This window comes from Ornithodoros turicata, chromosome 1 (assembly GCF_037126465.1).
Source record: "Ornithodoros turicata isolate Travis chromosome 1, ASM3712646v1, whole genome shotgun sequence".
Lineage (NCBI taxonomy): Eukaryota > Metazoa > Arthropoda > Arachnida > Ixodida > Argasidae > Ornithodoros > Ornithodoros turicata.
This window is the reverse complement of record NC_088201.1, coordinates 173,283,419-173,300,972: the sequence shown is the minus strand read 5'-3', so window position 1 is coordinate 173,300,972 and position 17,554 is coordinate 173,283,419. Positions and strand designations below refer to the sequence as shown.

The following is a 17,554-nucleotide window of genomic DNA, read 5'->3' as shown; positions in this document are numbered from 1 at the left end:
ATACTGACCAACATGCCTTACAACTTTTGGTCCGTTCTATAAGTTCAGTCTTAAGCATGCCAACTATGCTGCACCGCTGCTCTTTTGTCAGGCTCCCACTGCTGCAGTGTAGAACATGCATTTCACAAGCTTTATAATTCTATATATCTAAGTGTTGTTTACTTGCTCAAAGCAAACGAGATCTCAGTATGGTGCACCTCTCCAATTGGTTGTACAGCAATGCCTGAGTTGTAAATTTCCTTGTTCATGCCACAGTATTTGTCGTGTGGTATCAGCAGCTTTAACAGTAACTAACGTAAGCAGTAGATGCATTTATGAACATGGACTTGGCTCCATAGTAACATCCTGCAAAAAAAGAAAAAAACAGAACATTGACAAATGCAGACTGGGAGTAATAAGATTAACAGAGATCCATGCTTTGACTTCATGCATTTTAAACTCACACTGTCATGCTTGTCTGTGTACACGTGAGAAGTAGTGAGAAATAAAATGCCATTCACACCGTTTCCCAACGAAATAAAAAGTATGAAAGCGTAGTCCTACCACAGAGCTGCATCCGTGCCATGAGCATAAAAAATCTGTGGCACTTGCTTGTGGACGTCACACTGTCTTGATAAGGTACGTTTTCTGGAAAACAGCATTTGACAGATGAAAGGCACAATCAGAGGACTCTGTCGTACAAAGCATGGCATGCATGTAACTAATATAGTGTGGAAACACTACAAGTACACCATACTATGTTCATGTTCATATATGTCAGAATATATTTGTGAGTTATAGAACTGATTTTAAAACAAAATTTTGTAGGAAAAGAAAGATGGCTTCAGTACGAAAGCGTGCAGTGGGTGAGCAAGCCACGCCGTGTTGTCCACGCCTGTAGACTACCTCGGCTCATTCTCATTACGTTGGATGCACATGTGACTTATTGTGGTCAACAGCCGGCCCACTCTACTTTTCTGAAAATTTAATCATGAATTACTAACATATCCATTTGACTTTATTTATGAGAAATTCACCTGTGTTATTTTATCTAAGCGTTGCGAAAGACAAAAGCAATGGTTTGACAAGATAACACGGGATTGTTTTAAAAAGTGAATGTGTTACGATTTCGGGGCCAACTATAGACCCTTTTCACTGACCTCATTCCGTCCGCCATACTTTTGTTTTCGCACGCGCTCGCACCACAGTTAAAGCTGGTAGCGTGCACGCGCCATGCACAAAAGTATGGCTGCCACAAGCAGGGGGAAAGGCTATGCCGTCTGCGACAGTGACGTCAGATGAAAAGAGTCTATACTATATGTCTACAACGCAGGGCACTTGTATTTGCAGCGACATAGAAACACACATTCAAGTACGTGCATCTCAAACATATGATGATCTAAACGACGAGATGTAGCCGAGACACACCCGAACAGAAACATCTAAGCTTCCAACCCATCCGCGCACAACCAAGTCGCACATGACAAACCACAGAACCCCACCTAGCACTCCTCAATGGCACGCGCTTTTGTATGTGCAATGACGATTATCTAACACATTTCAACGCTTATTCCAAAGCTAATCAGCCGGGTCCCGATACCTAGACAACTGTTGCTAACTCTAGCGAATCTCACTCTCCTCTCGTGATCGAGTTTCGTTCCTTTGTTTGAACGGATCGCAAAGGATTTTCAAACTTCACGCATGCACTTTGCAGTCACAGATAGCATTCCGTATCACTTCATTATCACATCAAACAAATATTTATATGTTTACCTTTCGTTATCGGCACCTTGGCGGGACAACAGTCCATCGTTTCTTCGCCAGCAGGCATAAACAGCCGTTGAGCTAAAATCGTCCACCGATCCTTCATGGAAGTGCAACTCCTTGACACTGTAGTAACTACCTCCACTTCGTCCGCATATATCACGAGTTCATACACTGCACGCAGATTAAAATACGTTGTGCAGCCAAGAAAGGTTTTGCTGAAAAAGGAAATTGATCACACAGAAAGAACGTGCTTCGCCTACGTTCGTCATAAGGGAGGCGCTAGATCCTGAGGGGTATCATTCGTTGTGTTCGTACGCCTCGGCGGCGGTGGCTATGAATGTAGTGCCCTGGTCAGCGCATGAAGACATCAATTGTTCTCAGTCGTCGGTTTCGCGCTGTCGTAGGTGGACGTGTGTGTGTGTGTTGTGTCTTGTTTCATGCTAATTACCACATGGAGGTAAGTAATTTTAGTTCCTTGATGTTTGTACTCCCGAATTTTTAGTGAAACATTCGCGCCCTGTTTCAGCTGTGGTGAAATCAGTTAAATAAGTTTAATTTCGGAAGATTTACCATCAACAGTGCCGAATGATACTCCGATCAAAATTGGACAATCAAAAAACGTATATCTGTTCTCATATAGTCTTCGATATCTTATAAATAGCCTCAGTGAGTGATTTAATGTGTGATACAGTTAGAATTTAGGGCTCAAAACCCTGTAGTGAAGCAGCAGTTACGAATGATACCCCTCAGGTTTTAAGCGCCGACCAAGTTTCAACAACCGAACGACGTTTTCCTGTTCTCGTGCAGCTTTCGATAGCTTATACAAGCCTCAGTGAGTGATTTAACGTGTGATACAGTTAGAATTTAGGGCTCAAAGCCCTGCAGTCAAGCAGCAGTTACGAATGATACCCCTCAGGTTTTAAGCTCCGACCAAATCACAACAACCGAACGACGTTTTCCTGTTCTCGTGCAGCTTTCGATAGCTTATACAAGCGTCAGTGAGTGATTTAACGTGTGATACAGTTGGAATTTAGGGCTCAAAACCCTGCAATCAAGCAGCAGTTACGAATGATACCCCTCAGGCGCCGACCAAATTTCAACAACCGAACGACGTTTTCCTGTTCTCGTGCAGCTTTCGATAGCTTATACAAGCCTCAGTGAGTGACTTAACGTGTGATACAGTTGGAATTTAGGGCTCAAAGCCCTGCAATCACGCAGCAGTTACGAATGATACCCCTCAGGTTTTAAGCTCCGACCAAATCACAACAACCGAACGACGTTTTCCTGTTCTCGTGCAGCTTTCGATAGCTTATACAAGCCTCAGTGAGTGATTTAACATGTGATAGTTAGAATTTAGGGCTCAAAACCCTGCAATCAAGCAGCAGTTACGAATGATACCCCTCAGGTTTTAAGCTCCGACCAAATCACAACAACCGAACGACGTTTTCCTGTTCTCGTGCAGCTTTCGATAGCTTATACAAGCGTCAGTGAGTGATTTAACGTGTGATACAGTTGGAATTTAGGGCTCAAAACCCTGCAATCAAGCAGCAGTTACGAATGATACCCCTCAGGTTTTAAGCTCCGACCAAATCACAACAACCGAACGGCGTTTTCCTGTTCTCGTGCAGCTTTCGATAGCTTATACAAGCCTCAGTGAGTGATTTAACGTGTGATACAGTTGGAATTTAGGGCTCAAAACCCTGCAATCAAGCAGCAGTTACGAATGATACCCCTCAGGTTTTAAGCGCCGACCAAGTTTCAACAACCGAACGACGTTTTCCTGTTCTCGTGCAGCTTTCGATAGCTTATACAAGCCTCAGTGAGTGATTTAACGTGTGATACAGTTAGAATTTAGGGCTCAAAGCCCTGCAGTCAAGCAGCAGTTACGAATGATACCCCTCAGGTTTTAAGCTCCGACCAAATCACAACAACCGAACGACGTTTTCCTGTTCTCGTGCAGCTTTCGATAGCTTATACAAGCCTCAGTGAGTGATTTAACGTGTGATACAGTTAGAATTTAGGGCTCAAAGCCCTGCAGTCAAGCAGCAGTTACGAATGATACCCCTCAGGTTTTAAGCTCCGACCAAATCACAACAACCGAACGACGTTTTCCTGTTCTCGTGCAGCTTTCGATAGCTTATACAAGCGTCAGTGAGTGATTTAACGTGTGATACAGTTGGAATTTAGGGCTCAAAACCCTGCAATCAAGCAGCAGTTACGAATGATACCCCTCAGGCGCCGACCAAATTTCAACAACCGAACGACGTTTTCCTGTTCTCGTGCAGCTTTCGATAGCTTATACAAGCCTCAGTGAGTGACTTAACGTGTGATACAGTTGGAATTTAGGGCTCAAAGCCCTGCAATCACGCAGCAGTTACGAATGATACCCCTCAGGTTTTAAGCTCCGACCAAATCACAACAACCGAACGACGTTTTCCTGTTCTCGTGCAGCTTTCGATAGCTTATACAAGCCTCAGTGAGTGATTTAACATGTGATAGTTAGAATTTAGGGCTCAAAACCCTGCAATCAAGCAGCAGTTACGAATGATACCCCTCAGGTTTTAAGCTCCGACCAAATCACAACAACCGAACGACGTTTTCCTGTTCTCGTGCAGCTTTCGATAGCTTATACAAGCGTCAGTGAGTGATTTAACGTGTGATACAGTTGGAATTTAGGGCTCAAAACCCTGCAATCAAGCAGCAGTTACGAATGATACCCCTCAGGTTTTAAGCTCCGACCAAATCACAACAACCGAACGGCGTTTTCCTGTTCTCGTGCAGCTTTCGATAGCTTATACAAGCCTCAGTGAGTGATTTAACGTGTGATACAGTTGGAATTTAGGGCTCAAAACCCTGCAATCAAGCAGCAGTTACGAATGATACCCCTCAGGTTTTAAGCGCCGACCAAGTTTCAACAACCGAACGACGTTTTCCTGTTCTCGTGCAGCTTTCGATAGCTTATACAAGCCTCAGTGAGTGATTTAACGTGTGATACAGTTAGAATTTAGGGCTCAAAGCCCTGCAGTCAAGCAGCAGTTACGAATGATACCCCTCAGGTTTTAAGCTCCGACCAAATCACAACAACCGAACGACGTTTTCCTGTTCTCGTGCAGCTTTCGATAGCTTATACAAGCGTCAGTGAGTGATTTAGCGTGTGATACAGTTGGAATTTAGGGCTCAAAACCCTGCAATCAAGCAGCAGTTACGAATGATACCCCTCAGGCGCCGACCAAATTTCAACAACCGAACGACGTTTTCCTGTTCTCGTGCAGCTTTCGATAGCTTATACAAGCCTCAGTGAGTGACTTAACGTGTGATACAGTTGGAATTTAGGGCTCAAAGCCCTGCAATCACGCAGCAGTTACGAATGATACCCCTCAGGTTTTAAGCTCCGACCAAATCACAACAACCGAACGACGTTTTCCTGTTCTCGTGCAGCTTTCGATAGCTTATACAAGCCTCAGTGAGTGATTTAACATGTGATAGTTAGAATTTAGGGCTCAAAACCCTGCAATCAAGCAGCAGTTACGAATGATACCCCTCAGGTTTTAAGCTCCGACCAAATCACAACAACCGAACGACGTTTTCCTGTTCTCGTGCAGCTTTCGATAGCTTATACAAGCGTCAGTGAGTGATTTAACGTGTGATACAGTTGGAATTTAGGGCTCAAAACCCTGCAATCAAGCAGCAGTTACGAATGATACCCCTCAGGTTTTAAGCTCCGACCAAATCACAACAACCGAACGGCGTTTTCCTGTTCTCGTGCAGCTTTCGATAGCTTATACAAGCCTCAGTGAGTGATTTAACGTGTGATACAGTTGGAATTTAGGGCTCAAAACCCTGCAATCAAGCAGCAGTTACGAATGATACCCCTTAGGTTTTAAGCTCCGACCAAATCACAACAACCGAACGACGTTTTCCTGTTCTCGTGCAGCTTTCGATAGCTTATACAAGCCTCAGTGAGTGATTTAACGTGTGATACAGTTGGAATTTAGGGCTCAAAACCCTGCAATCAAGCAGCAGTTACGAATGATACCCCTCAGGTTTTAAGCTCCAACCAAATCACAACAACCGAACGACGTTTTCCTGTTCTCGTGCAGCTTTCGATAGCTTATACAAGCCTCAGTGAGTGATTTAACGTGTGATACAGTTGGAATTTAGGGCTCAAAACCCTGCAATCAAGCAGCAGTTACGAATGATACCCTTCAGGTTTTAAGCTCTGATACAATATCAACAACAGAACACCGTTTTCCTGTCCTCATATAGCCTTCGATAGCTTATAAAAGCCACAGTGAGTGATGTAACATGTGATACAGTCAGAATTTAAGGCTCAGAAACCCGCAATCAAGCAGTGGTATCGAATGATACCGCTCAGGTTTTAAGCTCCGACCCGATTTGAACAACCAAACAACGTTTTCCTGTCCTCATATGGCCTTTGATAGCTTAGAAATGCCACAGTGAGTGATCAGATGGTTTACTTTTCAAAAATTGTAGAGTATTTTATAAATGACACTGCCAAAATTTGAAGCTTGCAAATGATGATTACGGAGAGTGAAATGCTATCCAGCATGTTAAAAGCTGCAAACTTGAAGCTTTTTGTTGCCTAAATGCATTTCTTTCTGTTGTTTCCAGGTGGAACCCCTGTAGCTGACCAGAAAAGCCAGGACTGTCAGATGCCATATATGAATTGGGTATGGGATAGAGAGAGAAGTATTGGGATTCTATTGCAGAATTTGCATACCCCTGCTTATGCTAGTCCTTACTAGGCCAACCAAAGCAGGTACCCAATTGTTCTCGTGCTGAGCTGACGGATTTGTAACTGACACTCTTTACTTATAATTCTCAGTAATTTCACACTACTCACAATTATGTTTTACTTTCAGTTCAAGTTCTTCAAACAGAGCTGACCCAGCAGAAGGCCTCTGGTGGCATACTGTAATCAAGTCCGCCACTCCTATGGGATTATTGCATTGGCCTTTTGCATGCATGCATGAATGCTGTCCAGGGCATCCCACAGGCACCAGCTGCGTGACGATGCCCCACAGATTGTCTTATGCCAACAGCGTGCTCCTGTAGGGAACTATGGACACTAGAAGATGGACTGTGGACATGCTAAGGAATTCTTCAGTAGCTTCATGGTGCACTGGAGAAGAAACAGCAGACCTGGACGAAGTAAACAAACTGGCCTTATCAGGGCCACCATATGTCTGCCACAATGGCTAGCGTTCTGCTGATAGAACAAACCCTGATGGTGATAGATCACTGAACTAACCATAACTCAAGCACGATGGCTACAACAGTGCTGATAGAAAGCAATCATTGCAGTTGCAAATGCCATACATTTCACTAAGCACTGTATTTTTGATGACAGTAATATTTAGAGTTGAAGGAGTCATGTTACCGGCTGTTGTCAAAATACCGGCTGGGGGAGAGGATGTGGAATAGATGGAAAGGGAAAGTGGGTGAGGGACGTTCTAGCTGGCTCGACACAACCACCAACAGCTTTGCACAACAACTGCTCTTGTCCCTTCCGAACACAAGATGTAATGAATAACAATGAAAATACTAATAATGAATAACTAAGAAAACGACTGGTGACTGTGGAGTTGGGTCTGTGCTCCAGATTTATTCAAGCTGTAGTGGAATGTTGAAGGGGGAAACCCCGTAAAAGCCCCTATGAAAGGTCTTGAGCCACAAATACCGGCAAAAGGCTGCCGGTATCACCTTCCTACCGGCAACCGGCAGAGTGCGCAAATAACCGGCCGTGCCGGTATAATACCGTCCTGCTGGCAACCCTAGGTGTACTTGACATAATCGTGTGCCAGCCTATATCATTGAACTCCCGTGGCACTGAGTACAACACTTCACGAGACAGTATATTTGGGTCCGAAGAACGCCATTGGAGCCACAGGGCACATTGACTTTAGACTACATCATGGAGGGCCATAAGGAAAAGAAACGACTGTAGTTACCATAAAACTTTGGTATATCATACATAACATTGTACACAAAAACAGGACCGACATAGTTATTGTGGAGCCGGATAGTGTGCACAATTCATTACTGAAAAACACAAAAAATTAATGGGCTTACTAGTCTAACGCCAATAAATGGGCGGCCTTAGAGTGCTGAAAGTATGAAAAACTATTCGACCTTCACAAAGGTTTAGGAGAATGTTCAGGAGCACTACAAATTATCCATTTACTTACTGTACTGTTGCCTTAGCTCACAGAGAGAGCTCAAAGAGAAAGAGCTAGCTGGCATGTTCACAGTGGGTTATGGCTTCGGGTTTGTTATGTTGTTTTTAATGAGAAGTGCAGAAATTTGTGCCAGTTGGTACATAACTGTAAAAAGGAATAAGAGCATACAGACGGGACAACGGAGAGACAGAGCTGCTTACAACTAAACTATGATGATAGGAAACCCGACGCAGTCATGTGCGCAGGTGCATTGCTATCTCACCATGTCAAAACATCGAGTACAGTGCTAGACAAATGTTAGAGAACACGCTCCGGCGCATTCCTTCCTCAGAGTGGCAGCAAATGGGACCGTACAGACTTAGACATGTGCGTATAGGTAGCTCAGTCACCTGTATGCAAGTCCGTACGATACCATTCGCTGCCAGCTTGTCACTCGGAGGGAGGAGTGCGCCAGAGCATGTTCCATAAACTTTTGTCCAGCACTTTACAAGTATAAAACTGATTAACAATGCAGAGTGGGCTAGTTGGTACGACATCTTAGACTATGGAGCTACGGCAGACAAGGACAACACACCACTCCACAATCAACTGGTTTATTTCTGGAAAAAGAGAAAAGGAAGGTTGAACGTAGGGATTGGGAGTTTTAAGACGACCTGATTAAAAAGGAACTTTACACCTAGTGGTGATCTTTTCCTGCTGTCCTTGTCTGCCATAGCTCCGTAGTCAAGAAGTCTGTACAAGTATGTCAGACAAGACCCTCAAAATGACATTTTTAGGCATGTGCAAGTGAAAAAAAATCCTATGATTTGTATAAAAATTAAAGTTCCTTATTCATCAGACAAATAGAAGCTTCAGTAATACAACTGGAAGAGCCAATTTCAGCCACTTCGACTACCTCTTTCGAGCTGACAGTTTGCTTTTCTTTTTGGCTGAGTTCTTTCAAAAGCCGGGTTTTAATGTCACTATCTGATTTAGTGTAAGAATTAAAATGAACAGAAGATCGACTCAATCCTCGCATTAGCTACGGTGTGCTAGTGTACCATACCGCACGCGAATACCAGGTTGCCGTGTCCGTAATTTTATGAAGTTCAAGAGCCACAAGAACTGCTCGCATGCAGTGTATTCTACCTAACATTTACAGCGCAGCAGCAGTACGTTCTCCTAATTCGTCTTTAAATTTTTCGAGAGGGTAGCTTCGTTCTCTTTGGTGGCCAAGAGGCCGCGTGTTTGAGATCCCTTGGATAGGGCAATCGCTTTCGAAACTAAACAACAAGGATCAGAAACGTAACGCTGTCCTATATCTGCGCAAAAGCACCATAGCTCATGTACAAAGCAGGTCTTCCAAAGACATAAACGGGTTTTTCCGAGGATCCACCAGCGTGGGAAAACAGACACAAGTGCAGGTCGTAAATATGAATCATGTGTCGCCCCCATGATTTTTCTATAATTTATTTTGAGAGATGTTCAAAATTTTGTTTGCAGTTCATTGAGTTTATATACGTATATGCAACACCGCGGGTCCCGTGATTTCTGTTCCTCTTTTTTTTATGATTCATTTGCTACAGCAATTCACATATAACATCGACTTAGTTAAAGTATACTTTATGTAGTAATTGTTAATTTTAATGTTTTTCATATCTTAGGGCTCCTCTTTGTTCGGTTTTTCGATAGTTCTGTCTTCCGACTTTCCATCTTTCTGATACGGTCTCATGATTTTCGGCCTTATGATTGCCACTGCTCTTGGACCCAGGACCCCGACAGCCTCGAAATACCCTCATCTCGTGACCACTTCTCCTTCCAACTGGTTACAAAAAGTGAAGTGTCCATAACCAAAGGATATGCAGATTAAGAACAAACGAAGAGAGGCAGATAAAAATAACAAAAACATAAGAAAAGGAAACAAATTGTCTTCGATCAAGGATACTTTATTGATACTAAGGTCACAAAATGAACACGATGATCGGGTATGTTTAAGGCAAATCGTGGAACACAGTCCCCAAAGAAAATTACAAAAATATGTACACAGTACCGAGAGGATAGAGAGGTAGCAAGCGAGCTGGTGATATAGATCCATAACTTAAAAACCCGAGGCTGAGGGACACAAAACGACAAACACAGACAAGCTTGGCTGTGTTTGTCTTTTTTTGTCCCCCAGTCTCGGGTTTTTAAGTTATGGATCTGTACAAAGTTATTGAACCTCTGTATGCAATAAGCAATCCATGCATGTAACGCAATCCCCTTTCGTGTATTTGTTGTTGCAATGACATCTAGATACCAGCATGTACCTGCCATAGAAAATTTAGGACCGTATTGCAATTTATTGACCTGTTACAGGAGGTACGAAACTAGAAATGTGTGCGTCAGTGGGATGGGCAGTCGAGTCCTGCCCGTTTTCTACACACGTATACAAATGATTGCTTAAATTTTGTTATACGATGCGACTTCTGCGACTTCCACTAGAACTGCGACTTCCACTAGAAAGACACGTTCTTCCTAACTAACACGACTGTGTCGGCAGTGATACTGAGCGTTGTAATTGAAAAAAAGAAAAAGAAACGTGAGCACTAAGCTAATAAGTCATATTATGCTGGTCACCTACGACATTATTTTCAAGATTGTGCTCGTTTACTAGCACGATACGCTCGACCCAGACAGCTCTGTAACGCACAGGTGACTTCACCCTACCCGGTTCTTCAGCAATCAAAGTACGACTTGTGAAAGCTGCTTGTATTTGCGCGATAACCTTGTGTGCATGCGGTGTTACATTGAAAAATGATATATCATGCTCACGGACAATTTCTGCTAAGTCACAGACCCAAAAAACACAAACATATATGTTACACATTTTCCACTGCATTAGTCGAGGTAACCCAGCTGCAATTACTTTACCAAATACTCACGTGAAGTTTTCTCGGTTTGGAATTTTTCGACTTATCCCCTTCTTGCATACAGGGGTTCAATTTTCAACTGAAGGGAAACTATACATGCCATCAGCACAAAGCTTGCCTGTCTGTATAAAAAAATATATAAATAAATAAAGAAAAGAAACACACGGGGCACCAAATTTATGAACCAGAGCGGGACGATACTACGCGATGTTCTACTCTATAACACCAGTGTACCTTACCACTGTATCTGGCAAGTATGTATATTGCAAAAATAAAATCCAAAGGTTGGAAGTGCTGCTGCTGGTCGTGTGTGGCCTGTCTTACCAACGTTTTGCCACTACTGGAATAGATATGTATTCGTACCAACCTGCTCGACAGCTGTTATTGTCAAAGGTTATACACATTACAAACTAGTAGGAAATGGAAATTCCTGCTCGTTTAAGTATAATGCTGTCCGTGGCTAACTATGGCTCAATGTATGAAGCTGGTTTTCACCTTGTCTAAAAATAATTTTGCAAGCTGAAGAAAAAATGTAGAAATGGACTTGTGTACATCGAATTGACCTACATAGACTAGCATCGTTGCTTTGCTTGTTTCGAGCAGCAGCTGCTGTTTTGGAGTTTCCTCTCAACGCTGGGCCAATATTGGCCTGCATTTATATGCCGAGGTTTGGGGGGTTTACCCCCCCCCCCCCCCAAAAAAAAAATTGTAAGTTTGGTTAGTGCATTTTGAAGAGGAGATGATAATGGAATCCTCCTCACCCATGTAAAGTTCCCATAGAACTCCTCCAGAAATATTTTTGGGCTAGGCCACTGCTTTGAGCCCAACGCAGTTTACGAACTGCCTTCGAAGGTGACATTATGACGACGTCAGCCCAAGTTGCAGCGACTTGTGCCAACCAAATACCGATCTCCGGACGATTTTCGGCAATTTTCACTTGGACTTTTTGTCTAGCTGGACACAAGGCTATTGAAAGATGTAACATTCCCTTGAGTTTCAAGAACACAGAAGACGATGAGGACGATACAAGGACGAACAAGTACTCAAATACGAACTAAAAAATGTTATAGAGTACATCAGTTCTCTTGCACTATATTAATTTGTTAATACATGATCATTGTTCTCAATACAGTAGTGTGGTATTGCAGCGAAATTGTAAAAGCTCCTCGTGACATACTGCACCCGGACTGTTTCCTGGAAACACGCATAGGTCATAGGTGTCAACTTGTATTCTTCGAAATCTGAAGTATTTCTCATATTTTCTTGGATACCTTTAACTTTTTACTGCAGGACCGGTTCCAAAGCGCTGCGTGCCTGTACATTAGCAAAAAAAAAAAAAAAAAAGCAAAAAAAGAGCTAGGAAATTGTACAGCTTGGTGGAAGATGCCAGAAAACTGTAATTGCAGGAAGAATCAGATAATGACATTACATAAGAAATAATTGTTGTATATATATATTTGTCCTTTTATTCAGTCGCTCTCTTTCTTTGTGCTGTTCTTACACCGTACCAACTACCCCAAGTGTCTGCCTTAGTTTGGTTACATTTGTAAATTTGAAACTTCGTGTGCTTTATTATTCATCTCCGGATAACCTGACACGATATACTTTCAGTGAATAGCAGCACGACGCTCTTAAGTTGACCACTTGGCCATGTTTTCTACCAAATTCCCCAATTTACTGGATTTTGCAGAGGATTTGACAAACCCGGATTTGAAATAGGATTTGATTTGGCATGAAAAAAGGCAAATAAGCAAGAAAGATGCTTCACTTTGTTTTCTATAATATTAAGCGGGCTAGTACTCGAGTTAAAAGGGATGCATACATTACTATGATTCGCCCTACTTTGGATTGTGCATGTACAGTACGGGATCCGCACGAAATGTTTTTAATTCAAGAACTAGAGAGTGTTCAGAATATTGCGGCTAGATGAGTTGCATGGACGTTAGTATACGCGAGATAAAGTCAAGATTAGGTTGGGATAGTTTATCGACAAGGAGACAACAGTTACGTTTGCAATTTTTAGATAAGATTATTAATGATAAAATTAGTATATGACAAAAGAACCTCCTCTAATTACTTGGAACCTCCATCGTACATCTCATCGAGACTGATCATCAGAGGAAAATTTAGCCCAACGGATGTATAGAGCTGAATTTTTCGGGACCAGAGTACGTGTTGTTTTATACATGTGTGCTTTTTAATTTTTCTTTTTGTATGCTGTACTTATTGATTACTTTTATTGTTATGTATCCCCGCCACAGTAATGTCGTAAGGCGTTGTTGCGTAATAGCGAAAAAAAAGAAAACTATAATTCTCGATACATAATGACTTCATTTGCTTCTCGAAAGTAAAGAGTTGACTTGAATCCGACTTGTTTCACAAAATCCATATCACTGGCGTGAGGTGCTTCGTGATGACCCATGACAAACATAGCGGTGATGCACGCAGTACCCCTGACAAATTACAAAGTGCTTCGCATGCTTCAGATACACTTTCAACCACTTTCACCGTTTCGAATATGAGCGCGCTTCTATAGCCATGACGGCTTCCACCGCTTTCAACGACTTCAACCTTTACTTCAACACACAAACCCAACAAACTACAAAGCAGGCAAAAAGTTCCCAGTATTTCAACAACGCGAAAAAGACCGTCCGTGCAACATTCGTGTGAAAGAACAGGCCTATTAATAAACAGCACAACAAAAAAAGATGAAATTGAAATAATGGCTTCATTTTTCCTGCGGAGGCAACTAGAATGCAAGGCGTCCCACACAGCAGCCAATGAGAAGTAGGAGCTACATTTTTGCGCGGAAGCACCTGGAAGAGTGAGTGACGCGGCAATGATACCCCTCAGGATCTAGCGTCTTGTCCGCCATAACCACCCAAAGCCAAAAACACAGCGACACGTAGCCCCCTAGGCAAAGTGCATCTAGCAACAGGTAATTTTTAAATATTATTTCTTACCGACTTTTGGCTTTGCGCAAAGGATTAACTGGATTAACCATCATTTTTCTCAAACTAAATAACAGTGCCCCATAACATTAATCAGAGTGCCATACGTTGACGACCATCGCCATTCTTAGACGGCAGTTTGTCTGTTTCGGTTTCTGTTCTATTGTTGCATTTTCGTGTTATGAAAACACCGTTCCACGGAAAGTATTACGCCAATTATGTGCGTGTATTTGTATTTGTGATTATAGAACGCTCACTTCAAGGCATTGAGAATGATGTCAAATCACGAAAAGGATAACTCGTGATATCTCCAGAAAATCGCCACGAGCGGCACCCAACGATATATGAACAAAGGACCAGCATAGCCTATGTGTTACTTCAATATTGTTTGCCTATTTTTAGATCCCTATCATGTGTCAACAAGTAAATATTGAATCATTTTATTCATGCATATCAACGTATCCCATCTGCCCTTTATGGTAAATTAATCAAACATATATATGTTATTGAGTATAGCACTAGGCGAAATTCAATGATTGTTCCAAAGCCAGCCGGGTTCTGTTTCCTTAATTCCTGTTGCTAGCACCAGCGTATCTTTTTCTCCTCGAATGACAACAACTTTATATTATTATTATTATTATTATTATTATTATTATTATTATTATTATTATTATTATTATTATTATTATTATTATTATTATGTTATGTAAACAGTGCAAACAGCTTGATTGTGTGTCGTAAGCTAAAAAAGCAACGTAAACAAATCCGCTTTAACAGATTGCAGTTTGGAAAAATCTCTATGATAGTGGTGAAAGTGTTGCGGCATGCGCAAAGCAGCAACCATGTCACGGTGATGCACACAGCGCATTTTACATCTAGTCGTCCTTCGGCTAAATATGATTTCTATGCCTGCCAAGAGATTCCGTACACACAGAAGTTTGCTGTATGGACACCTGTACGGCCGTCACAGAAGTCCGCAAACTCGCTCTACGGACTTTGAACGGCTGCCATAGAGTTCCGTACACACTCTCTATGGAACCCGTACGGCCACCATAGAAGTCCGCACATGCCATATGGATTCCATTGGTGCACCGTAGCAGTCCGTACGCGTAGCGTATGAGGACCATATAATTCCATAGCGTTCCATACCATTTCCATTCAAAGTCGTAAGAGTCCACACAAGTCCATACATAATCTATATGGACTTTTATGGTTTTTTCCAACAGGGGGGGGGGACGTATTGAAAGAAATAAAGATTTCAATGAGTTTCAATGATTTAAAGAAGAATGACGTTCCCATTTGCAAATGTACATGATGTTTTCTGTTCATTTTCAATTCATACAACTGTTACATTAAAGGACTCATCTCCAAATCAATGAAATGTTTATGTAGAAAATAATGGTACTACATGAATACCCGTCGCACAAGGTTATCTCGGATGGCAACACCACTAGCCATGTCTTGTCCAAGATATTCCGGCCTCTCCCTGTGTTCCATTTCTGCATGCACGAAAAAAGAGAACAGGGTGTTAGTTCTTGTGTTACACTTGTGGGTGATCGGAAACAAGCAATAGTAACTAATGGCTTGTTGCACAAGTACCGGTTTGCATTTGACCCCATTAATATTTCCTAAACTTGGGTTGAAATTTCAGTGCTTTTCAGCGAACATGTTGGACATGTGGGCTGGTTTGTGTCTTTTCTTTTCTCTGGAGTCCCCTTAAGTTTACAGGAAGCGCGTGACTAGAGCTTCGTACCAACAGGATCCGGAGGTCGATGTTGCGACACATGCAATAATTGTGCAGCACTATGCATGCCACGATGATTGCAGACGTCCTTCTCGTGGGATACATGAGGCACCCTCCTGACTTGTCGAGACACCTGAATCGTGACTTCAAGAGTCCAAAAGCACGCTCTATGACCTGCCGTGTCCTCATATGCGCTGAATTATATCTTTCCTCTCCCTCGTTTGAAGGAGCCTGGAATGGCGTGAGCAGCCATGGCTGCGCAGGATAGCCGGAGTCACCTGCAGTCAGCACAGATTACGTTCAGATAGTTAAGCAATGCGTTACATGTAATAAGCGCCTTGAATTACTCGGACAGTCTAGAATAATATATTATTAGAGCTAACAATAATATTGCGCTTCCAGGACGACGATGTTATGTAGAAAAAAATGGCCTGAATGGCAACAACCTGTGAACAAACTCAACTTAGGGATACTTGAAGAAGAATTCTTCTGAATGGTTGCATATTGTGCTCTGCATGTAGCACATGGTCTGTGTCCAAGAATGCACTCAGGAACGAAATGTGGTGTAATGACGCATTAGGACTGTCGCAGTGCCAAATACGTCGTTTGCTATTACGACAACGTTTTGGAAGGAACCGTTTGTTTACTGCAGAGAACGCAATGTGTCCCCCCAAACCTGTTGACAGTTCACACACATATCGTAAAAAAAAAAAATAATAGCATACGTGTCATAGGCTCACTCCCATGACAAAGATATTACCTAAAAGCCAGCCTTCAGGCATTCTGCCCCATTCAAATTCATCGTGAAGATTGCAGAATGCCCAGATGAAGCTGTCATGTGTAGACCCAGGCCACCTGGCTGTCACTTGGGTAAACTCACAGTCCGCATTGCAGACGGCCTGGACATTTATGGAATATAGTCCTTTCCTATTGCGGTATGCCTGTCGCAGCACTTTGTTTGGAGCCTTGACGAGAACATGGGTGCAGTCAATAGCACCCAACACCTTCGGGAACCCCGCTATCTCCAAGCAGCCTGCAAATTTAACATCACAACAGGTTTACATTCCTGGACATAGTTCTATCTACCGCGTAGCATCGCGCTGATTTACTATTGACGCAACTCACCTAGAGCAGTCTTTCGTACGTTGTGCGCCGTCCGGGGAAAATTTATTTCTGACGCAGCCAGCTCCACGATTGCCTTCGTCACTCCCGCAACAATTCGAGAAGCGCTGCTTTGGCTAACGGCCGCTACGTCACCCACAACAGATTGAAAACTCCCACTCGCATAAAAGCGAAGCGCAAGGAGCAGTTGCACGTCAACGGGTATAGCCTGACGAGGTGCTGTGGGGCGCTTCAAAGCAGGCTCCAAAATACCACACAGGCTAAGTATTGACGCACTTGGTAGCCTGCAGTAGCGCAACAGGTGACCTTCTGGAATATCGGATAGTACAGTCCGCCGCTTGAAAACACTCGCGCACCGTAACGCCCTTCGCGACTCCAAATCCACCGCTGCCAAGTATGCCGCCATCTTTCTTTGTAAGACAGCTCGGGAGCTCGCGCAGGATTCCGCCGTAAGCTGCGAAGATTTTGTGACGTGCGCCCTTCGTGAATCTACACTTCGTCGTATCTTTCCCGTATGACGAAGTTACGAAAGATTCCTTCGCACGAGCTCTTTGTGAATCCGACCCGAGATACTCTTTCATAGGGGTAACTCACATATTACATTTTGTACACTCCTGACGCATCCTTTTATAATCAGTGAGATCATTTGACCCATATACGATTTCGACCATAATGAGACTTTTGACTGTCATTAAAATTGGTCGTCATGAAACCTGAACCAGACAGCGTGCAGTTTCGTTCAAGTGCGGAAGTTTCACATACGTTCTATTAAAGTGAAAAAAAAAACTGTCACAGCAGCATAGGTACCCTTTCTGCGTGTGGGTTCTATCCCGAGCCAAATTCGCTGGAAGAGTATATGTAACTAGTAGACGACTATTTACCTTAAACTTAGTGCGTATTATT

General features: G+C 42.8%; 1 protein-coding gene across 1 annotated transcript; it reads right to left on the bottom strand.

The window, feature by feature from the left end:
* Positions 1-312: 312 nt before the first annotated feature.
* LOC135390194 (putative nuclease HARBI1) lies at positions 313-17,057 on the bottom strand. The gene is made up of 4 exons (XM_064620160.1): positions 16,655-17,057; positions 16,290-16,562; positions 15,539-15,807; positions 313-345 (listed from the first exon to the last, which is right to left on the bottom strand). The coding sequence occupies exons 1-4, from the start codon at positions 17,055-17,057 to the stop codon at positions 313-315; spliced, it is 978 nt and encodes a 325-aa protein (XP_064476230.1).
* Positions 17,058-17,554: the final 497 nt, after the last annotated feature.

What these genes read in the sequence shown, in the direction of transcription:
- LOC135390194 (XM_064620160.1), bottom strand. Translation starts at nt 17,057, where the DNA reads ATGGCGGCATACTTGGCAGCGGTGGATTTGGAGTCGCGAAGGGCGTTA. An exon ending in CGTACGAAAGACTGCTCTAG is followed by an intron (nt 16,563 to 16,654) that starts GTGAGTTGCGTC and finishes TTAAATTTGCAG; the next exon opens with GCTGCTTGGAGATAGCGGGG. An exon ending in TCGACCTCCGGATCCTGTTG is followed by an intron (nt 346 to 15,538) that starts GTACGAAGCTCT and finishes CTTTTTTTGCAG; the next exon opens with GATGTTACTATGGAGCCAAG.